This window comes from Varroa destructor, unplaced genomic scaffold (genome assembly GCF_002443255.2).
Source record: "Varroa destructor unplaced genomic scaffold, Vdes_3.0 BEIS01000003.1, whole genome shotgun sequence".
Lineage (NCBI taxonomy): Eukaryota > Metazoa > Arthropoda > Arachnida > Mesostigmata > Varroidae > Varroa > Varroa destructor.
The window spans coordinates 2,531,224-2,556,125 of NW_019211456.1; the positions used below are offsets into that span (position 1 = coordinate 2,531,224).

General features: G+C 39.7%; 1 protein-coding gene and 1 long non-coding RNA gene across 5 annotated transcripts in view; one reads left to right on the plus strand and one right to left on the minus strand.

The window, feature by feature from the left end:
* Positions 1-10,194: 10,194 nt before the first annotated feature.
* LOC147756382 (uncharacterized) lies at positions 10,195-21,801 on the plus strand. Its single transcript, XR_015323526.1, has 2 exons — positions 10,195-10,872; positions 19,601-21,801. It is a non-coding gene; the product is annotated as an uncharacterized LOC147756382 (long non-coding RNA).
* LOC111246852 (protein turtle-like) overlaps positions 20,211-24,902 on the minus strand; it is a 90,509-nt gene continuing 85,817 nt past the window's right edge. For all 4 annotated transcript variants that reach the window (XM_086983392.1, XM_022797135.2, XM_086983393.1 and 1 more), the window contains one exon: positions 20,211-23,184. In XM_086983392.1, coding sequence (XP_086839518.1) covers positions 23,143-23,184 — 42 coding nt within the window. In that variant the 3' untranslated portion in view covers positions 20,211-23,142. The remainder of the gene's footprint in view (positions 23,185-24,902) is intronic.

Consider the following 24,902-nt stretch of genomic DNA (forward strand, 5'->3'; position numbering starts at 1 on the left):
ATGTTCGGTACAGGATGGTTTAACCAAGGCCTGTTTAGGTAAGCTGTGAGGCAAAACCAGAAGGAAGAAGAGAAAAATACTAGCAAAATGTTGTACGGGTTGGGAGAATGGGGGCTGATTTAGCAGTATGGGAAGGTCGAAAGGTCGACGAGATCAGAAGGAAAAAAGTCGGCGTCATTTCGAACAGGGAAGGAGTCTAGACAGTCACGAAAATCAGGCGAACCAACCTGGACCGGTCGTCTTATAAACGCACAGGAAATGCCATCGGGCCTGTAACATCGCTTTCTATTTTTCCTCTCTTATATCTTTTCTGTGGTCCCCATAGGTGGTTTTTGAGGTGCACGACTAACCAAAGCCGTCCGCGATACGCGCGCTTCTGGAAGTCCGCAGCAGCGGAACCAGCAGCATCCGTGGTTTGTCTCTTCGAGAGGCTGACCTCAATTACTCGTAGCCGCCGCAAGAAGTAACAGTCTAGTGTAATTCCATTAAAATGTTCTCTACCAGCTGACCTGGCTCTCAAACTCCCCATTTTTGCGAAGTGGGAAAAAAACTTGACTTATTCCTTATATATAGCTCCAAGCTTTCCACATGTAACCCCCTTTCCATATACCTGATTTTAGTGGTACCTCTCTCCAGCGTCCATACTGTTGGGTTTCAACGCAGAAAACTAATTTGACTTTTAAAAATCAGACTAGCGAGTCTGCGAACGAGGCAGTGAACGAGCCAGCCGGCTGTCGAATCGCCGGCTTTGGCGCATACCGCGACTCCTTGCGGCGTTTCCGCATCCTTACCCAATCTCTTCGCCGCCATGACTCTTCCTTTTCACTCTCAAAGCCATTTTCCCTCTCTACCTAGGCCCGCTGGTCGTCTTTCACTCAAAATCCATGAACCAAAAGGCTCAAACATCACCAGCGGACCGGACATGGCAACACCAAGCTGCAGACATCGCTCGAAAGAAAGCGAGCGTTGATAGTATAGGCCCACCTTCTCGCGTTCCACATCCGGAAACAAGCGCAAACAGGCGACGACGACCAGGCCAGCCGCTGACCCGAGTTTGCCCGCAAGATGAAGCACGTGCAGCACATTTTAACGGCTTATGAAAATTGATTTTGCGCTTCAAACATGGCACTTTTTGACTCTTTTCGCTTTTTCATTATTACTTACGACGACCCTATCCTCGCAGTGGAGCGGGCTAACTCGTTAATAGTCCTTGCCCAAAAAGCCACTCACACAATTTTGTTACATCAAACTTGTTGGGATTTGCGAGGTGCCAACGCAATGCGCTCTCAACTTTCTTAACATGGTTTCCTGTCTATATTCGGCTTATTTAGCTTCCTTTCTTAAAAAGTAATAACACCAGCTCAACCAGTTTGTTGAACATAACGACTGTTAAAATAATAATAACCATTCTTTTTCATGTCGGTATTCATAACTAAGCTAATGCAACAACAACCTTGTTCCTTAAGCACAAACCTGGTCTTACTCTTTTACTATAAGCCCAGCCCCAGAGACGACTGCTGATTTAAAAATGCCCCAAAGAAATACCTGACTGTATCGTATATTAGTTCAATTAATAATGTAGACTTTATTTGTAATAATTATATTTATGAGCCTGCATTTGTCTAATGATCCGTGTTGTTGACATATAATGACTTCACATTACACGTAAATATTACAAAGGTGATCCTTTTTACTCCGCCGTTTCAAAGGCGATTGCATGCTTAATCATAGCATTTCCATTCTGTATTATCTATTATTTTATTTATACCAGAGTATTACTGTTCAGGTATTCCCTCGATACGCAAGAGAACGGCTTTTGGTTAAAAACTGCTAACGGATATGGGTTCGATTTTGTGCTACCTATATACCTGATCATCACATCGCTTGCAGCGGCGGCTTAGGGATAATAGGAGGGGCATCCTCCCAGCCGATTGCCGTTTCGCACGTAGGCGCCTATCATCACCGAATGGATTCGTTATCTAGTTTCATCTAATGCTTCATACTTGGTACTCCGGTCAATAAGACGTTATATGCTCAAAAATAACAATTTCACATATCTTACCTTATCAATCTAACAAACGTTAATTAGCTGATAACATGTTAACGTTTCAAATTTATCTCTAGTTGTAGCAATCGGTCGAATGATTGTTTGGTAAATCCATGACCAAACTTTTACGGAACTCTCAAGACTATTGGAGTATGTTTCTTAGCAAAATCAGCATATGAAATTCAATAAGTGCAAAATGGGGCATTTTTGCTATGGGCTCGCATGAATATGTCAAACATTGAGAGGAAATATTTCTTACCGTATCTGCGTAGCAAACTGACCATCGGAATAATCAGAAGTTAATTTGTTTCAGTAAACTAATTACGTTCCAATACGATCTATGACCAATGTAACTTAACGTCCAACCCATGTTTAACATACTAAATAGAAGGGTTTTGAGAAAGTGTAAACATCATACCTCTTAAAATGGGTTCTGCAAACGCCAAGAGATTCGTCCCTTGTGTGGCTAGAAGTAACTTCGGAAATAGTAATAATAGCCCTACTATCAGTTCTTTCTCTAGTAATTTAGAAATTTTCATTTGTTCATTCTATTTGTTTTATTTCAATTTACAACTCACCTTTATCAAAGACAATAATACCAACACGGCAAGAGGGCTAAATTTAATTACGTCAGCTGTCTAAGGTGGAAGGGCAGAATGAAGAAGCAGAGAGAGAACTTATTTCGAAAATCCGTAAAGAAGACAATTAAAAGTAATGCTCTTGGATATGTAAAATGACGAGATCGTTTCAAGAAAATCAGGTAGAGAATTGCAGCTGGCAAAATGTTGGCCTCTTTCGGCGCTGGCATAACAATTGGTAAGAGAGATAAGGAATAAAGCGAATGAACGAGAAGTTAATGGGTAGACGGACTGACCACACTGTATGGCGTGCTACAGTGAGAATTCAGAGAGTACCGCCTAATAAACTACAGTGGAGTTTATGAAGTCGGGAGATACCAGAACAAGTTCAGAGCTAATAAGTATAGACGGAAAGAAGACGTGTGACACTCCAGGGACAGCATGTAGAGCATCGTTCACAGATCGGAAGTTAATTTTGTGAGTTTCCATTTTAAACATGACCATCAATCTCTCAGCGGATAGCTGAAAACGAGCTTAGAGATTTTCAGAATACCGTCACCATTATTGAACTAATCTATTGAGCGCATTGATGATGTTATTGCTGGAGCTACCTCTCCCATGAGCATCTGTAGAACGATATAGGCGGCGTGTATGACCTAAAAAAATGATGAGACTAAGTACTCCGCTAGACTAGCGGCTTACTTGTTCATGTCTAATGAGATCAACCAGATATAATTATACAATACTTCAAATTGTGTCTGTGGATATTAGATGACGGTTATGTGAGCAGCAACTTTCGTACGTTTGTACGGCATGATTTTCAGCCAGATAAATTCACTATTGGCTATGCCTTGTTGTACGAATATTCGAATAAGAATATATATATATAAACATATATTCACAGTGTACTAACGATGTCGCACCCTTGCTGCAACACCTGTTGGATGATCGCCTCTAAAGCGGCTGCTTGTCGTCGCCACAGTTTTCCAAGGGTCCTAACGCCGTCGCATTTCCGTCCATCGTCATCATACGTCCCCAAGTTCTTCCCTTTTTGAAATCCTTACAGTCCGGATCTGGCGACTCTGGACGGTATAGAGCAGTCTGCTTCCCGTAAAATACACGCCGGGTCTCCTTTAGCGGTCAAACCTTCTTTCGCTGACATTAGTCTTTCCTGCGAAACCCCCCTTCGTCCAATGCTTCGGCGACCACTGGGCCACAGTATGAATCCGCTACCAGTACTAATGGTAGCCCCGAGGATGGCCTGTCTCCTGCGGCGATCTGACTGGTTGCCTCGAGGGTATCCTGTCTCCTACTACAAACTGACCCATAACCGGCCTGCTTCACGCAACAATCTGACTGGTAACTTCCGCGTTTCCGGCCTTGCCCTCAGACAGCTAGCCAGCCTCCAGGTGTAATGGTTCGGTCGCTTTCGCGGGCTTTGTCGGATGCGGGATTTGCCGTTGATATCCACCTTTAGAGCACTAGGCCGTTAATGGAAAACCCACAATATATATACACATATATTTATCTTGCTGCCACGACAGAATCTTTTGGCCCAGCTGTTTCCTATGTGTTCTTCAGCGTATCATCAATCCTCTTCTTAAATTACCATAGTATAAATGTATGGGTGGTATCTTTTTTATTAAAAGCATATACATGTTTTATTTATTATATTTTAATTATTTTATGTTTTGTTGAACCATAAACTATCCACAAGCAAACAACTATGTGCGCATCTTGATATTGTAGTAAGTACCACTTACAGATAAGGTATTCTTAATCTACTTGAAACTTTCCTTCCCTGAAAGAAGTTCACGTGACAAAAATGTATTTCCCAAAGCCAGGCTCTTCCTTACTTACTTTCATGTCTATTTACCCATTTTTCTTGCTTTTACCTTCTTACCATTAGTAATACTTTCTTTTATTAGTGCTACCCACATCTAAGAATGAGGATCGTGCGAAGGTAGAGTACCTTGTACAATACTGCTTATATTTTACGCGTCATAGAATATATTTAAGCTATTCATCTTCTGTATAATAATCTTGTTTTGTAGAGGAAAAGGTTTATCATTTAGATGTTAACTTTAGTATGCCACAGTAATTGCAAATGGCTGTAACACGCCCGTGTGGTCTTTTGACTGACTATAAGACACGTATGCCGATTCACCGGAATATGCAGTAGAGAAGACCGTAACCAGTTCGAGCGAAAGCATATCTCCTTATGCCTATGTAATAATCCCTTCTAAATTTCTTGCCAGTCTTCTCGTGTTGCCACTACATAGCATCACCACACAGTATGTGTGTCTGCATGCGTGCATAATTGTGTATGCAGAATTGCTTCTGGCTGCAAACATCCAGGTGGTTCCCTATAAAAACACTCGTTTACAGAGGATCCAACACGGGCCGACTCATTTACGTATAGTTCGTTTCATGACAAATGTTCTGGAAAAGCTGGGAAAGACGTAGGACATTTGCTGAGTACACTGTTATACATAGTAAACGCATTTATTCGAAGGAACTCGCTGGCCTAGCGACTGACGTAAGGACCATCGCCGCAGAATTTGAACCTGAATACACGATGGACCAGTTAAGCGCATGGCGCGTTTCTTAAGTTTTCACATTGGATTTCATTACGTTTTCACGATCGGACAATTTCCTAGACTCCGGCCATGTTGGATTAATGAATACGCATATACCTAACATAAGAAACTCATTTGAGAACAACTTGATATCTTTGAACATATCCGCAGTATATTTCAATTGCTTAGTTTCGAATAGAGGAATACCATAGATGCGGTCTACTTAGGTGTTAATAAACGTTTGCTGCACTCTATGGCGCTGAACATAAATACGATGATGAGATTTGCTCTCTTATGCACAGTATCTTCTATGAAAACTCAAGTGCACTCCACGTCAAAAAGGAAGGGCTCTAGTCGAGGGCATAAGATTGTGCTTCGGTTTCAACTTGTCGCGCCGTATGTAATTCTTGCTAGCTCGTTCCATCCTTCTCTTAGCCATGCTCTTATAGAGATTTAGGGAAAAAGTTTGCGTCATACCGCCCTGATAACCCGACCTGAATAATGGAATGGGAGGATACTATTGGATCGCTAACGTTGTTTTAGACATGCCGTAACATAAACCATATATGAAATAGATCCTCGTTGTATTTTGCTCAGAAGCAGTTTATTCTTAGGCAAAGCGCTATGTAAGTTCTCCTTAAATTGAGAAAAAAACAAGTTAAAGGAGGGAACTAAGCCGAAAAAGGGTAGTTAGATGATGTTGCAGACGACATGTATGAAAAAAGTCAATGAACACTTCTGCAATTTTCTTTAAGTTCTCACATACACTTTTGCCAGCGAGCTCCTACTGTCCTGATACAATTCGTCACGATTTCTCGTGATTGCCGGTGATTCGAAGCCGAAACCGTGGAAGCACATAATAATAATAATAATACTATGCCTTTTAATGGTTACTTCTATCTTACGGATTTTACATAAAGCCAGCAAAATACAAGCAATATGATTAACTTACAACAATATATTTTCAAGCAGTTGCCATAAAATATAATAATATACCCCTTGATTGAGCTGATATCGATGCACATCTGAAGATTGTCTCTCAACTTGGCTTTATGCTTAAGTTACCTTTTTGCTACTTAGTACCTGCATTTATGAATACAGTATAAACAAATTAAGATTAACACAGTCCCTAACTCTGGTAGGTATCTTCGTTCGTACAAAGTGAAACGGAAAATTTCGAAATTTGAAGACGCTTTTTCCACTGATAGGGAAGAGAAGGTAAAAAGTTGAAATTACTGAGGATAAATTATATGTTAAATTATGTATTATTACATGTTGATCTCAGTGTGTAGACTGTGCCAATCAAATATTAAACATAAGGTCTGATGTATAGCTCTCGCGAAATTTTCATTTATAACATCCATGCTACACGTTACTCAAGTGCATGATAAACTACTACAACCTGGAAGATATAAAGCATGAAACGCATTCACGAATATTTCAAAGCAAACTTTATAATGACATAGTTGATATACGGATGCAGTCTCATCATATAGCGATTGAAGTAGTACGTTACTGGGTCACGTTAAGAACGCTTAATAAAGCAACGCTGTCGTACTAAGCTCTACATTGAGAGAAAAAGTTAAGAAAAGAGAAGATACGAAAACTCCAAGGTAGCGTTGTACGTTTGACGAAAATTGGGACGCAAATTTCGTCTGAAACGAGAAGGCTTGTTATCAATGTACAGCTACTAAATATCTGTTCTGGTAGCGCCCTCCGTTGGTTTCTTTTGCAAGCTATTCTGATTCGTCTACAGTATGTAAATAGCCAGCGACTCGTCTATGTAACACGATCCAGTGATCAAGTGCGTCTTCTAACCCATGTAATACTACTAAAACCTCGTGTCCAACCCAGACCTTTGAATTGTCTTCGAGGTGGCCGGATTAGACTGATATTCCTCTACGTCGCTAAGGTTTTACTCTGAAAAGAGCTGCACGTAAAATGGGGCCGATATGAGAAATCGTTTTTCTCAAAAATACTTCGATTTTCGTTACGATTACTTCGACCCTAAAAGTACAATGCTAATTTCGAAAAATTGTCTTTTTTTCCTTTTTAGGCAGTTTTTCGCAAGACTGTCGTATACGTGTCTATGAGAAGGCTGTTTATACATGTCTACGAAAAATGTTTTTTACCGACAAAATGGAAACCGAATACTTACACGAAAATCATTATAGGGGGCCGTTTTCGACAATAGTCGGTAGATCTCGACAGACTAAATAAACATGCAACTCACATACGTATATCTAAATTTACGATTTCCGAGTGAAAATTTGTAAAACCCAATACTTTGTACCGGTTTCCTTATGCAATAATGGAGTGAAAATGCGTTTTATGCGACTAGTTTTTTGAGTGAATTTATAATAAATGTCAACAAACGATAAAACAGCCCATGTGGAGTTGATTTTAGTAAAGAGAAACCCTAATTCACTTTCAGATAAACTGCTAAAATGTCAAAAACATATAATTAAATATGTGTTAACAAAAAAAGAAGACAAATATTTTCTTGATGGCGACTTTTCAGGAACAAAGCCAGTATCTTAATCAAAACATGTCAAATTATAATGAAATATTTATTTACCTTACCTTAGTTATTATACTATTAGCCCCAGCGACGTTTTGGGAACCGAATTGATACGTCAATTGAAACATACATCAAAATATGAAATAATAACAAGATATATATATAGAAAAAAATAATAAAAACAATGAAATATGTATAACTACTTATTATAAAAGCAAGAACACGATGAAAAAAACCTTGACTTTTAATGACCTAGTTCTAGGATCAGACTCAATTTTTATTTGAAATAATGTGTCTATACATTTCTTATAAACCAGTATCCCAGAAAGAAGTGAATCAAGTAACCCTAACAACCTATGACTGCCTTGTAGAAATGTACTAAAGATCAACGTATCACGAGCAAGACGAACTAGAAGTGGTTGGGCCCCCTGGCAAACGTTATGGAAACGTGAAAGAGCTACAGAAAAGTAACGGGTTCAGTCGAGCAGGATAATCGTAGCAGCATAACTGTTAACATATACTCAGTATCTAACGTTCTCATTAACGTGGGTTAACGAATCAAATTAAGTAAATTGATCAACGAGGAAACTAGCACGGGCAAGTCCTGTAAGTCCGTCTACCCTATTTTCCTCTATTTTTGTAAAAGCCTTGAGCAGCGGGCCCACTCCACCCAAAGTGACCGTTTAAAATAAACTCCAGTTCGAATTTAATTTTAGAAGATAAAGCCGATTGGATTAAAAATCGAGAATAAGGTTTCCTTTGCCTCATAGAGCGCTGTTACCAAGTGATGTCTTCTGGCGATTTGCTCTACAACCATTTAAAATTAATTGAGAATTGACCATTTACTTAAGTCAACAAGACGTATGAACTATTGAATATAAGGAAATTATTTGGATGTTTAGTATTTTTTGCGATTTCGTCACAAAGTGCTGCTGTTTGTCTAAATCATTTACAAATGATATATGAAATACGTTTCCCTCAAATGAACAAATATTTCCTCCGAGCAATCGTTCGTTCGTTTTATAAAAAGCGTAATACTAATTTAGCTAAATTGCGAATGTTCTAATAGGGTAGTGGAAATAACTGTAGGGTTCGGGATCTGGGTTAAGTGAACTTTAAGGCTGGCGCAGCACGGCCAATGTAAACTTGATCCTGCATAAGCGAGTGGATAGAAATCTATTTAGGTTTTTATGGGCAACTTAGCAGCCAAACTCCATAATCTCTTGAATACAGGATATATGCAGTGTTTTAACGGATTAATTGCAATAAAATAACAAGTCTTTTGGGTTGTTCATACCATCAGGGTGACCAATCTTGCGAACTGGGTGATAGAATAGCTGCACCAGGAAAACAGGATCATTAAGACAACGCAAAAAATTAGTAAATCTTAGAAATATTATTATCTACACCGGATAATTGTGATGGGATAAGAAAAGTAATGCAATTGGTCTATAGAAGCACTGTAATTCTCGAAAGCCTGTTAAGGTGTTGGCCTGCAATTGAGTATCACATATTAGAATAGGCTGCTTAACACTCTAACCAGAGAACGTAATGTCTACAGCATACCTGCAAGAGTATAACTATTGTGGATCAAGAGAATCAGGGACCGTCTCTCTATGTTTTGAATTTTTAGGCCTTGATGTTGCCGCTAGCCACCTCACCAGATGGCTGGCCCCCAGTATGAAACGATCCTCGAATTGTGTCTCTAAGATTAGCAAGCAAATACGTTACCCAGTCAGCTATCACGGGGATTACGGTAATTATGTGACAACACGAATTCATCAAGACGAAGATCAAAAGTAAACCATCTAATGTAGATACCGATGGCTGTACACCGCGACACCGAAATTTCTCGAGATTTTAGGCAGTTGCTGTCGTATTGATCTTTATCCGTAATGTTTACCATTGTGATCACCATTGTCACGTTGCAGTTTTGCGTATATAAGCTATGGTGCCCCTTACAACAAGCAGCTTTATCATAGTAAGAACATTTCGAAAACTAGATTTTACTGAGGCTATACACGTATTTCAGTTGCAGTCCCCGTTACGCTCCAACCAATTAAACTTTCCAACAAGTTCCCATACGAAAACTATAGCACGAAATCATAATCAACATGTTTACTTGGTAAATACTTGAAACTCCTTCCCGATTGCCTGATAATTATTTTTCGCTGTTTTTTTTAAAACGTATCCAAATAGTACTATAAATTTTATCAATGGATTTGTATAAATCAGCTGAAATGTTCCCAACAGCGTTCTGAATTCCCATGAAAACGTCTCACCATATGCTCAATTACTTCTAGCACTACTGGAATATCGACCTCTAGACTTATAATAGCTAGCCCGCAACGGCGACTACCAAGCAGTCATCTATACCTTCATATATATTTATGGCTCTCTGAACGTAGCAGACGCCGCTGCTTCTAGTTGCCTCCGCCAAAACAAATAAAATTGCCACCGAACCGAACCGCTGCTACGTCGTCGATTTTTTGCCACTGTTAACAAAGAGGCTTAGTTAAATCCAACCTGCTGGTTAATCAGTGTTAGGTCTACGGGTACAACCATATCTACGCTCGACAGTATTCTTTAAAACCTCATAGTAAACAGCATTGAGATTATCCCGTTGTCCAAAAATGTCGGGAATAAACTTACGTGGTATCCGGCAAACGTCATGTTACATCTCCGATAGCTACATTGCAATTGGATTGAAAAGCCGCTCGAAAGCCGTAACGGATTTCGAAAATATTCTTGTTTCGAAATAAGGCGTTACACACAGTAACAGAATTGCGAATTCGTGTAATCTGGATTGATTCGAAATTGTGCGCTTCTTGTAAAAAGTGTTCAAATTCATTTACATTAATTAATCATGCTTAATAAACTAATAACGCTGGAACTTATTTTCTAAACAATTGCAACGCTCAACCGAGAATCGGACCGAGCTTAGCCGTTACTGCCTTCGTTTAATTACCGTTATAATGGAAAGCGCAATGTAAATAAAAGGCCTATCACCGACGACATCGCTTTTACCAGACTGTTGAGGACGTTTGAACAAAAGAGCCTCGATGCCGTATGCGTGTCATAGTCGCAGTATTTACTGAGTGAAGTCTATAAGTAGAAAAATACATTTTGTGTTCCTCATTTTGTTCCGTAAGTATACGTCTACTTGCATTTTGTACATGTACTTTTAGGATATATTCTAGGTAATATATTAAGCACTATGTGCTTCATAAATAAGATACGTTGACTAATCGTCGTTGAGTTACGTTCCTGCGAACTGATGATAATAGTGCTTAACAGTAACGACGCTCGTATTGCTTTTACTATGTTTAACGTATATAAATAGGCGGTAGCCTAACAAGATCGCGGAAACTTGCTAGCGTCAGACTGTTGTCAAGTGGTTGACAATGTCGTTCCTGTACTGCATCACTGCTAACTGAAAATCCACGATTCTCTTAGAAGAGGAATAGAAAATTATTAATGTTTACTTAGTTCACATTTGCCATTCATATAGATGGTTAGCGGGATTAGGCGGGATGAAAAATTGAATTTGCTCAGTAGACATGTACGCTTGCGTGATAATGCTTGTAGTGACCCTTCAATTTATTTTCGTGTTAAACTAGTCGAATAGCTCGTGAACGTTTAAAAAACTCAAAGTTCACACGTTTATTAAGCCTCTTCGAAATACATACTCTGATGTATTCAACACGAAGATCCTCCTAGCGTGTCTGCTTTATAACATCGAAAATACTATGAATACTATAACGGACGTAAGTAACAATGGATGCAGATTCATAATAAACAGGTTAATGCTGATGTGTATCTTACGTTTCGTAGGATGCAAATGTTATTTCACGAACTTTGCACGCGATTCTCCCTTAACTACTCAATACTCTGGCGGACAATTTCCTCTCGCCTGTAATGGCGTCTGCATACTAAGATCGACCTGAGCATGCTATTTTAAAGCAGCCAGCCGCCCAACAGCCCGCGTGACGAAATTTATTCGTCTATCGACATGTTTGTGTCGTCTACTTTCGGTTTGCTGCGTGAACGAAATCGAGCATACGACTATTTACAAACAGGCATTTTCAAAGCAAACGTACGATATCTACATAACATTAGACAAAGCAAATGTCTTGACATCTGCCTTGTAGATGTTATCTCGTTACTGTGAAAACCTTTAAATGGGTTTAAACGACACATGACAAGAATCAAGTTGCTAAAAACGACTTATAGATAAATGGCAATAACTTTGTGCGGTATGGAATAATAACTTAAAGAATGTAGAATTTTTTATAGCATAAAATCTGGCTTTGAAAATCAACACAAAGAAATTTTCCAAAAGCTGAGCAGACTTACGAAATGTATTTCTGATGTGGTCCGTATGCCAAAAAGGTTCCATTCAATATGTCGCCAAACTTTGCCAAGTATGTCACACCTGAAGGGCCCAACAGGAAAAAAACCAAAATGAAATCTTTGTGAGGTGCATTTATATGAACATATCGATCACTCGACACAGCCAGACGTCTACGTAAACGTTTAATAGTCTGAGCTCGCATGGGGTGAAATCGATTTGAATCGTTATGTTATAGCGCTAGCCGAATTCTTTTGACCTGGTCTAACAATTTTTATCAATTTTCCAAGTTGACAACTCGTCTTCAGTGCCTCCCTCTTCATAATACCTTACCTATGAAACACACTAAATGAGACGTTCATTTGGGATCCGAGCTGATGATCTGCAGAAAATTGGTTTTTCTATCGCATACGCAACCCTGCATCTGCTACGAGGGTACCGGCACAGTAGCTCTCTGCTGCAGTGACAGTGATGTGAAAATGATTTTTTTTGTATAGCAGTTATTCACTACAACATTATCGATTGATTACTGTCGTCTGCAGGCACTCCTCAACCTCTCTCCATGTTCGCTTTGTCGTAGAAAAGAACATAAGTAATTAATAATAATAAGTTTTGTAAGTGCGTAATAAACATTTCATAAAGTGTCCTGCTTATATTACACACCAGCTAGCACGAGTGCCTAGAGTCATTAAGGAACTCTGGACATCCGTACGAGTACATCGCGTATTTCCCCGTATTCTTCAAACGCCTGACCTCGTTACGGCTGTGTACGGACTGGCGAAAATATAGATGGTGACAAGAGCTATCGACTAATATAAGCGTATTTAAATTAGATTTAATCAGTTCGTAGGAAATTAAATGCTGCTATCTGGTTTTTACATAAAAGAGATAAGAACATATGTTAGGTGAACTGAAGCTAACACTTAGCAAGGTATTCAAAGCGGCCCGTATCCGAGTTATAGTAGCGTGTTTATAGCTTCGTACCCACCAATTAGGTAATAATCCGCCTGAACGGACTGTCTTATAAAACGACCCCTAAAGAACCATAGATCACTTTTTTTTTCCTTTATTTCACTTCAAATTGTAAAGAGATATCCTAAGTAGAGGACATAGCGGTGATTTAAGCTACAAGACCGTTTAGTCAACCTTTCAGGCCCTAATATAAAAAAATGGTTTCTTGGTGTTAATTATTCATATGTCATTATCAATATATTGTTCTTTGCTACAAAATTTAGCTTATAGTTAGCAATATTTATTACACCCCGAACGTTTTCACTAGTATTTAAAAATGGAGGAAAAATATATTCGAGATTTAAATCAGTTACTGTCATTACTTGGCAGGCGCGCGATGAATCTGAATATAATAAGAGCAGACGAAAATGTCGACTTCGATAACCTTTTATTTTTACGAGTTTCAAATGTTGCGGACAGCTTCCATTGCTCTGCGTTAAGCACGTAAGATATTCTTACACAAATACTTACTTGTGGTAAGTAATCGATGCAGGCTATGCGCAGACTAGTTGCGAAAAAAATAACAGCATTTCTGCTTTCTAAGGAAACCCCCGAATTTGCCGTTTTGTATATTGGCCCTGTACCGGGTCGTGTATACTATACAGTTAGTAATGCTGATATCTTCTTGTTAGATGTACTTACAAGTTACGACGCAACTTGTTTAACTTGATACTGTTTAGACTCATCGAGACATTAGCTAAAATATTACATAATACTGAAGCGCAAACTGCAAGTTTCATTCGGCGTCAGTATTGCCCGCTTGGCTACTCAAGGCAACACCATTTTTAACCCAGTTACGGTATTGTCATCGTTTTCGTTGTTTACAATAGCTTTGCGCCGGTTGACAACGGTCAGTGGAGAAGGAAAAGGAGGAACGATCACGAGCCTTCTTCCACCCCAGCACCCGGCAGTTCCAGAACGGCTAGCTTTACAAACCCATTGAATTTTAATAATGTAGCTGATGTCCTTAATGAACGTTGATTACGTGACTCCCCCCTAAACAGGAGACGAAGGAAGGAAAAAAACCTAAATAGGAGAAATTATAGATGTAAAAAAAATCACGTATTAGATACGATATAATTGACGCCTATCAGCTAGCATATATTTAATCACCATAGACTTCTACAATCCAAAGAGCAAATAAAGTTTTTGATTTTTGACTTAGAAGCCTCGAATTGAACATTTACCCCAATCCAACCAGTTAGATTCAAAATGATGTCATGAACGTAATGCGTGTTATCGCATTCTAATTACGTATTACAGAGCTAATGTTGACACTAGAACTTGAAAGTTTAAAATTCACTTTAGAGACAACTTGCTTTATTACTTGTATTTGGCATTAATTGTGCTTCTTTCTTATCATTGGAATGGGCTTGCCTATCCTAGGCAGTCATAATGAGTCAAACACGAATAGTTTTCTGCAATGAGTTGTGTAATGCGGGGTCGTGCCCGACCCCATCTGATCACATACTTAACTGCAGACCAAACTCAACTGTATTCTTGATATGACGATGCGAAGGTTGCCCATATATGTACATCTAAACATACGGACATCACAGAGGTATGTAGTAGTCCCACTTAGAAAAACGGCGCGCTACACGCAAGATACCGCCAGGAGGGGCGTCCGCACCAGCACTCCTACCATGCACATTTGGATTATGCACTTGTATACTACGTATCAGTGATTCGTGTGCACACACAGTCCGAAGCTTACTTGCGTGCCTGCCTACGCGTGGTTAATTTCGAAGCCGTCGTACCGTAGGCAACATGGCTGAAACAAGACGGCGGGTTGAAAACGGCTAGTGACATGATGTCGCCATGTATGCTGTAAACACGTTATAGAAGCCTACAGGGTGCGATGAAGTAATGCTCTTCTGCCGGTTCCCTCTGGCGGTGGGCGGATTTGTCGAGGCATCGAGGAAAAGCGCGCAGCAATAGGATTGTCCTAACGCAGCCCTAGCAGTATGCCGTCTAGTATGACAACAAACCTATCATAATAGCCCAAATTGCCTGCAGGCCAATTCTCCATGCCCCTGGTGAACTGAGGAGTCCGTTATGGTGCGACTCCATTCGCTACGTTTGAGCACCGAGTTAGACGAAAGTTCCTGCCGACTAATATAAAGCGTGAGTGAATCTGGACTACCATGCCACATACAGCACATTATACAACATCGCGATTGGTGTTGTTGTTAACTAAGCCAAGCACAGCTTTTACTGCCGTTTGGACCTTTTTAGAGAAAAGCGTACAGCTCCCTTTTTAGCTTCCGCCAGTGATGTCCAGCGCGTAGTAGTTCGTACTGTGCCTGCGAGCGTGTTTAACACCAGGCCTTCTCGCCGTTCGCTCTTATCACCCCTGACCAGGTCATTCATAGTCTTCCTGTGTTATATACACATGTGTGTGTACGTTGATCACCTCACACTGGACCATCAGTGGTCCGACTGCCACCAGATGGAACGTCTGGGTCCTTGTTCAGCTGAGCCCGAACCCACTAGCCATGATATTACCTTTTGGTCGTCTATTGAGATCGGTGGTGTCCCCAAAGTGGTTAGTTGGCCTATTCACTATAACTCCCCGGGCGTCTGACTATACTTTCACATCTCTTTTGCCTCCTTGGGGGCTGAATCGCGCTCCGTGCTTCTCGCTTAATTCTAATATTAGACGAGAATTCTCTATTTGACGGTTACTGCGAGCCCCATCCGTTCTGCTTTGCTGTCACATTGCGTAGTGACAAGGTGCTGAGCAAGAGTGGCGAAGTCTCTTTGCATTACAGTGATTCGGATGCAGACAAACTCACAAATACAAAGGCAGACGTCTATAGGCCTAGTGGAATATCTGCCGGCGCAAATATATGTTCGAGCTTGTTAATATAGCCGAAAACAAGGCCAGTGCACCGGATAGACGCACAAGCAGGCCTCTATAACTAACCATTTTATAATAACAGTGTTACCTCAATGAGCAGTGGCAGGTAAATGAACGTTTGTATTATTATTATTATCAAGTTATAAATCACATCGCAGAACAAGAACAGTAACAAAAACATATATGTACAAGAATGATTTACACCCAGTCTTTGATTTATGATACACACACAGATCTTTGCGTTACAAAAAATTCGAATTACTATGTAACACCTATCGGTTCTATAAGGATTGGTATGAAACTGACAACGAGGACTAATAAACAAATGGAAAATGATATATTCATATGTTTATCTAGTCAAATCTGGAGTCACTCTGGAAATTAAATAAGTGCACGCATCTCTGTTTTACATAAGCTTGTTGTTGTAGACATATACGTGCAACTACCGGTACCTCTAGTCTGTGTTTACTTAGAACCATATGTCTGGGAATCAAAACGTTTCTAGATATATTACAGTTTCAACACAACATTTCCCATTTCCTTCGTTTTTAATTCGTAATAATCAAGATGCATAGTAAAAGTTCCGTGCTACTTTATGCGAATTATGGAAAACATATAGTAATTCTTCTCTAATCAATATAACTATTACAAACGTAACAAACAGAGCTTAATTTAGATTTAGTTTAATATAATAATATAGAATAATTTCGATTATGAAATTTAATGACGGCACATCTGAATAATAAACAGAGCAAAAAAAAACAGTGAGTTTATTGTCAATGGCAATCGTGTGAGATTATAAACAAAAATAACCGTGTATGATCTAAAGGACAGCTAAATCTAGCTCTCGTGGACCGATCTCGCCAGCTGAACCCGTTCTCCGCCTTATGTGCTTTCTAGAATTCCCTCAAACTAGTTTTTTTTTTTATTGGCATATAGAAAACAGAGAAAGAAGTAGAAAAGTTTTATGCATATATTAGAGTTATAGCGTGCACATGCATTGTTCTAATCGAAGTTCGTAACGAACATTCCTGACATTTTGCCAATTCATGAAGAAATCCCCTAATTTAATTATTTTGTATTATACCCAGAACGAAACCCTCAAGCGTTGAATTGAACTTGGTCAAGGTAATTATAATCCACTGTAACTTCCTGCGATGGTGAATGGCAACATATTTACCAATAAACTTGGCGACCCTTGATATGGTCTGGGTTCCATGCACGGTTCATCTCGTGCAAGGAGTTAGGTATCTTCGGCAACGCTTAGAGGCGCGCTCAGATATAAAACATAAAGAAAATATTTTTTTTTCTAATAGTGTCAACGCAATTTAGGTAGATTGACAATTGTCTGTCTGTCTGCAACAAGTTCTTTAACCCTTCATGACTCAACTTCGAAGTATGTTGTAAGACAACAATGGCTTTATGAGTTACTGCATACTACTTAACAAGTGATCATTGATTCTAAACGTCGATACTATAAGACATTTAGCATCTTTAAGGGCAAACGAGTTGGGAATTTTGCGTAATTCACGTCACTGGGTTCTCTTCTTCGGCCGATTCTTGAAAGATGTGGCCATATGGCACGCTTTTTCACGCTTCATCTAACTTTTATCGATTTAAATGATTGGCTCGTTTACTCACTGTCGTTTTGCCTCTCTCATTATGGGTAAGGTAAACTAAAAACAAGTTCAGTTATTTACATTAAATTGCATTGTATGAGACCACTCGGGGATTATCGTTATAAAGGACATTGAATTTTACATAGAAGTTTACAGAACTGAGGCCCCTTAGTCCTCTCATCTTTTCATGTTCATCTTCTAGCTTCGTAGAAACGCCTATGTGTATAAATGTAAAATTAAGCCACGGCATCGTATTGCGCTCGCTGCATCACGTATCGTGTGATACTGCGCCACATTATGAATGATTAGAAGAAGAGGTCAGGATTTACTATGGATATTTATCCCAAAAATCATTCATAACGACGGTAACTGTACATGCTTCATTGCAATTAGTTACCTTTAGAAAGCTGCAGTAGTTCATCTACTGCATTTGCCAGTGAACTTTTTTTTGCATCGTCTTTGCTAGCAATAATCATATAGAAAAGCATTTTCCTTAGATTTTCGTTGAATGCTTTGAACGAAATCATTAGTAGTCTATTTAGTAGGGGCCTATATTTAGGCCACATTATAGAAGAGTGCTTGTTGTTTTCCTGCTGAATTTGTTGGCCCCCGAGATACCGGTAGTTTTCAACGCTAGCGTTAACCAAATTTCATATAGCGTCACTTCTTCACACATATATGTAATCTGGAAAAATAACATTTACAGTATGATCACTACCAAGTACTAACAAATAAATAGCATAAAATGAGGTAATGTGTGTTTCATGACTCGATTGCCATGTCAGAGAAGACAGTTTCACAGGTTACAGGGCGACCCTTAAGATAAAGATGGCGAGAGTCAGTCTCGCCAGTCCGCTTTCCCTAGGAGAACCCTTTGAGAGATACATAGTAACTAACACAAAGGCAAATGTTACGGAACGATTACTTAACGTAACAAACGACCTAGGTATAATGACTATTTGGACATGACAAGTTCCATATCTAGTTAGACCAAGTTTAACTGTTACATATCATTACAATGTCAAAGACACTTTGGCTAGACTCTTTCGATCTGTTAGCTCTAGAGAACCATGGTTAGCCGATCATTCACCAGTTGTTTGTTAATCAGCTTACTTAAAACAGTTCTCGTTTCTCACTTTACTAAAACAAACTCTATTTACGTCCACGGCCCTATCCGATCGCGTTTACGCTTAGATGAGAAGGAGAACAGTTTAGGACTTTATGTTCATGATGGGCCTTTCTATGTAGTTTACATGTCAACTACAACTATAGCCAAGCGGCATTCTAAGCTTCACTGATACAAGAGGAGTCGGGTGTTGAAGTTTTTTATGATGACAGATTAAAGCCTATTGAGGTCAATACATTTAATTACTGGAAAATTGTTGGTTCACGTAATCCCAAAGGACTACTATGAAGTCCAGGGGGGGCGTTACGCTGTAGGAATACGCGGCTTCGATGGGTGCTCATGCTTCCAAATCAGCTCAGTGGGAAAAACCTGTACAAAGCAGAGAGACGCTTTCCCTAGCTAAATTTAGAGCCATTAATGTTCAGAGCATCTATGCAGGAAAGCTCGCTAATATAATCTGGTAATAGTTGCTGGCTTAATGGCGGCTGTTAATACCCATACGACTGGTTAACCTCAAAAAAAAAAGTGCTTACAAATGCCGTTCACCATGGCACAGAAGCCGCTCTAATACGCTATAATAAACAGACTACAGCTTCAAGCATTCGATCGTCTCTAAGATGATGATACGCGGTGCAAAGTTTTTTGACAAGTTCAGAAAGGACCATGGGGCACCGTACACACTATTTATGTGAATCGGTTACAGAACCCTTCTTTTGAAGCAGACACTTGCAAGTTGACTGTTTAAACATATATATAGCAATGCATGCTAGGCGTATACGTGAAGTAAAGAGGGCAAATTAAATTACCACAATGACTACGGGAGTGTCCTGCACACGAAGCTTTCTAACGTTATCTGGATAAATTTCACGTCGGCCATATCACCGGCGAGTGATTGCTTCCATGTAAAGGATCCATTCGACAGAAAGACATCTGGTACAATCCGATTCGTCGTGCTAATAAATACGGCTCGCGAAGGACTATCTGAGTTCGAGCATCATCAGGGACAACTTTTTAAAACTTCTTTGATATTAGGAGATATATCTTCACAAACCATATGGTAAAGTCATTTTTAAAAAGGGTAAAGAAGTTCGGAATCAATATATTACCACAATCAGGTATGCACTTCTATGCCTTTTTTTGTTGAATTTCCTACTACTTTTTCTTGTGTGCTTTTCGCATTGTCATACAGGGGCTTTTCTGTACTGTTTGAAGCCCGCCCAGCAATGACAAACTCTTGAAGCATTAGCTTCGAGCACATCACGCATACTTCCGCGCCTGCGTCAAATTATTTGACAGTACTTACTTTCAGGTGCTTCGGAAAAAAACCAGTGATTTTTGTAATAAGCCTATAAATTTTTTTAGAAAGAAAAGTTTTTCTTCGCGTGTAGTTAATGACTACCGCGTTTATAACAAAAATTTCGATTTCGATATTGTCTGGAGCTAACTTACGCAACCTATACATCATGCACAACCTTATGCTTGCTTTAGAAGCTAAACATGAAAATAGGACAAAATGTCTTACTCACTCGTAAATTATTTATTCAAGACCTGCATATTTACACAAACCTTATTTTACATATTTATATCGCAGTGTTGACGTGCACTTTTTTTATATATATATATATATTAGTAATAAGTACAATAAACAATTTCTATTGAAATGTTTGTGGTTCTATTCGTTCATCTGGATCCTTAAACTTCTTTGTCCGTTTTTAACTTGTTTTGTATTTATAAATTAGAGTTATAATTGATTACTCAGCTGATAATTGTATTATTAGTTTCTGTATCTATATCGTTACGTTCAGCGACAACGTTATTTCGGCTGTTCCGTCCATTATCCTACACTGGTAAGTAGTTCCATCTTTGATTTTTGATCACTTCGTTATTTGGTGCCCTTTTGAACAGCGTTGCGCTTTCACCATAAGTTGTTGTTAAGTAAAATAAGTTCCATTCTGGTGAACTTCACTAATTTATACCTCCCGCGCACGTACTTCAAATGTTTTTTGTAATCTCTTTGAATAGGTCTGTGCGCCTTGTGTGTCCCCTATATCATTTCAGCATGCTCAGCGTCTACCGGCAGAAATTTAAATGAAAAATGAGCAACTCTTTAGTTCTCGTGTTTTGTTTTCTATCATTCATTCTTTTTTCCGAACTCGGTAGGTTCACCCTCACATGTGTCCTATCAAATAATACACTGGTTAAAATGTTGTCGTTTAGCCTTCGCTTGGCTGCTTATATATTCCCCCTCAGTGTACAGGCCTTTCTTGCATCGAATGTTGTTGGCCATTACACATGCAGCATACAAGTAGATACTTCGTCGGTAGCCGCCTGGTCAACCCCTTTGTAACAGTTTTGTCGCTCTCTCTTCTGTTTGTGTCAATTACGTTCTACCGTAGCATACCTGTGGTCTGGTGACAAAATCCTCACACGCATTGTAACCTAACCTGAAGCCCTCAGACGCGTTCACCGCTAAGTCGAGTTTCATCTTCCTACATTCACCTTACGGCATATACTTATTATCTCCGTAACTCCGAACATCCTCCCTGTTCATCAGCATCAGCTTCGTCATTGCAATCAGAATCGTTATCAGACCCACCTAAAATTCAACATGCACGCCTACGCCTACGCTGAAGACAAGTAGGTGAACCTGCTTTTCTGTAACCAACCAGTGTACGGGATGGAAGCTGCTGCGGGTCGAGTTAGTGCACAGACAAACAATCGTTCGATCTCAGTTTACCAGGTTCTCTCTTGCTGTCCATCATGGCGAAAGAAGACTATCGTTGGAACCCAGACGCTGGCGGCGGCAGGGACAGCAGTGTGCGCGAAGTACAATCACCGTTTGAGTACCGACTGCTGTCCGCCACTCTGCGCGAGCGGGCCCCTCAGGTTCCTGAAAAAGATGGGCTTTTGTACCCACACGTTCTCGTGCATACACGACGCGTACATATTGTTAGTTTCGTTTCTACAACGAGATCAATCTCGATAAGTAGTGTCCTTCCTCCGCAGATACGAAATACATACAATAAGAGTAGCTCAATCGTATGATGAATTGTTGCCGCCGCAATACAGCGCTAGTGGATAGAAAACTAAAATAAATTACACTTTCGTACATGCTGTTCTTTCAATCCCTCTGAGGTTGAAGTGAAATCAAACGTTTTCCATTGAGTCAATCAAGCAATCAAGGAGGCCAGATATTTCTATGAAGTCCTCTACGAGTTCAGCGCATTTTTGACGCAGTTGTACATACAAGTATAGTAATGGTAATAATAATAATAACCGCTATAGCAAAAATCGCAGCTAATGGTCTTTATGACTTGAATATTTCTATTATTATACTTGTGTAATATTAAATGTTAAATATTATTTTTATTATAATTACTATTGTTGTTTTAGTCGCTATGCGGCACTATACCCATTGCAATTATTCCGATCAATATACGGTTCCTTTTTGCTACGGCCAGTTGATTCTATTCCGAATTTATTAGACTCGCGTACCTAGAAAAAAAAAATGCTGACGTAAGTACAACTTGAAATAAGTTGTCGGAAAGATTTCCGAAGTAACGTTTTTTAAAAAGCCGCAGCCACCGTAGACCGTACATATCTTGCATTAAGAGCTTCCTGTAGCAGTACTCAAACCCTCGATCGAAAATTGTGAATACATATGTATACGTTAAGCATCGTTTGCAAATATTTAACCATGCTTCCTTTTCGTCTTACTATGTCTTATACCTTTGTTGCTCATATAGTATATCACCGATTCTTCTTGCCATGTGCACAGGTCTTCTCTTTTCATTAAGCTTACCTTCAGCTTTTGTCTCTGCGCCCCTTCCTCTACATATTGTCCACATGAGGGTTTCGGCCTTAAGGATTACGCCCATACCTCCGTATATTCTGGTTTCATCCTATATTTTGCTTCAGCTACCGAACTTCCTTACTTCGCCTTCATTTACAACAAAGGATTATACAATATGTACAGCTCGAGAATATAGGTTGCCCACACACTAGTGCTACTAATATCAGCACAATGTTATTCAGACTGGGTTTCAGTCCAGCTTATTCTAACACTCATCCATCCTGGAAACTCTGCAATTACCTCGTATCTTTCGTTTGCTATATGTTAAATCTGTCCATGGAACGGTAAGTATCATGTCATAGAATAGAAAGAGACAATCCACATCTGAGGAACACAACTATGATTAGTCCATTTGTATGGCCTCATATGGCGAGTAGTAGTCAATGAGAATCACTGATTACTTCATCTTGATCTCCACTATGTTGTGTTGGTTTTTCTGATGCTACGAAGTGGTCATATACACTGACGATATTTTAGACCAAATCTCCTTCGACTTCTGCTCGTCTATTTTCTTTATAAAATGAGGAAATAGGACCAATCTTGTTTAGTGTATCTTCTGACTGTGGCCTAAGATGAAGACGGTTGTTCAAGCGGCTCTCAGCGACGCTCCGGCCGGATATCGCTGTATGGCCGAAAGCTCTGTAAAATCAAACAAAGAGCAGAAGAAAGCCTCTAGTAAACGGCATAAAACTGTCCATCTTATTAGTTGTAACCGATTTAGTTTGGTGTCTATTGGGACCCAATGTCATCCACAGGTACGTAGTAGAAAATATGAAAAGTATTCGACACGATCCAGAGAACAGCTTGGTAGCTCTTAACTTAATTTTGAACTTCTCGGCATTATTCATTTGTTAGATACTATGAGCAAATATTAATTCATAAGTATCGATTCATATACTAGATGATACGTCCATAAAGTAACGGAGGAGGTCATGTGGTTCGATATTTTACTATGCTTCCTCGTACTCGAAACTGCAGAAGTAGAGATACAGTCGCGGTTCGATCGATCAAATAGTCTCAACTTTTAAGGCCGATTATGCAGAATCGGTAGTTTATGACACTGCTTCCTGCACACATAACTACTACTACTCTTTGGAACGTACTCTTAACGTAATCTCTCGCTGCCTTAGCTATGAGTGGATCCTATTGCCACACACAAATATCTGGAATATTTGCCATCTCCTCTCCGGCCCGAACCGATGTTCCATATGGGATTAAGGTCTTCCGAATTAGAAGGCCACGACAATATCTGATTGTTGTTAGGAGCAGGTAGTCTAGACTTGTCTAATAAGGCGCCCTATTGGGCAAAAGAGCGTAGTGCCCGATAGGGAACCATTCCTATGCCTGACGCAACATCTCGCGTTCAGAATATTCCTGCTCTAGTATTTCCTGTGTGAAATATATCATTTCAGTGTCTCTGCCGGAAATCATGGTCCGTATCATAATTTATCGGAAATTTTTGGCACAACACAGTTTTCGGGGAACCATTCGTCAACCCGTATAAAGCACGGTATGTGTTGTTTTTTAAGAATTGCAATATGAGGCTCGTCTGAGGAATAGATATTTTTTTTTAGCTCTCAATGGCCAAATCTTCAATTTAGTTTTTTCCGATAAAAACGAATTCGTTTGTTTGGAGTTGGTCAATAGTTAAACGATCCTCCAGCTTCATAGTACCCTTCTTCAATTCGTAATACCGATTTTGCTCGGCGACATAGGCAGGTTTCGCCTAAGCTGCCTTGCAACGTTGGCGATTTCATGTTAAGAAACATTAAATACTTTAAATGCTACGCATAGTGTACGTTTCTTCTAACGAAGCAGTCCGCTTATTGTTAGCACCTTTTCGCCATTAGTGATATCTGCTCATTTTCTTTTTACGAGACCTTACATACGGAAACACTCAATCATATAGCGAGCACTCCAATCAGTGAGGTCCACTTGAGCATTTCCGTTAACTATTTAACGCCGACATACGATTTGGCAAGGCGGGGCGGGACGGGGCGCATTGGCGCTACGAGACATTGGCACGAATTCAGCAGTAAATGTTAGTTTTACTTAATTTTCGACTACAACACGCTTACGATCGCTGGAATATGATGTGTTAATTTTGTGTCGGCAATCTGAAAACGTTTGCTAACGTTTTTATCGAACTATGGCAAATAGTAGGCCAGTGTAAGCCTGAATATGGCCACCCTTATAGACCAATGTTCATCTAGAACTGTTTCCCTTCAGCGCCCGCGCGATTGGCTTTGAACATTGAAACTATCTGGCTGAATATACCTGAGTCGATTTGATTGACCACTAGATCGTGGAATATACAAGGCTTCGCATACGTAGAGGATAGGGAACTGAATAATTTC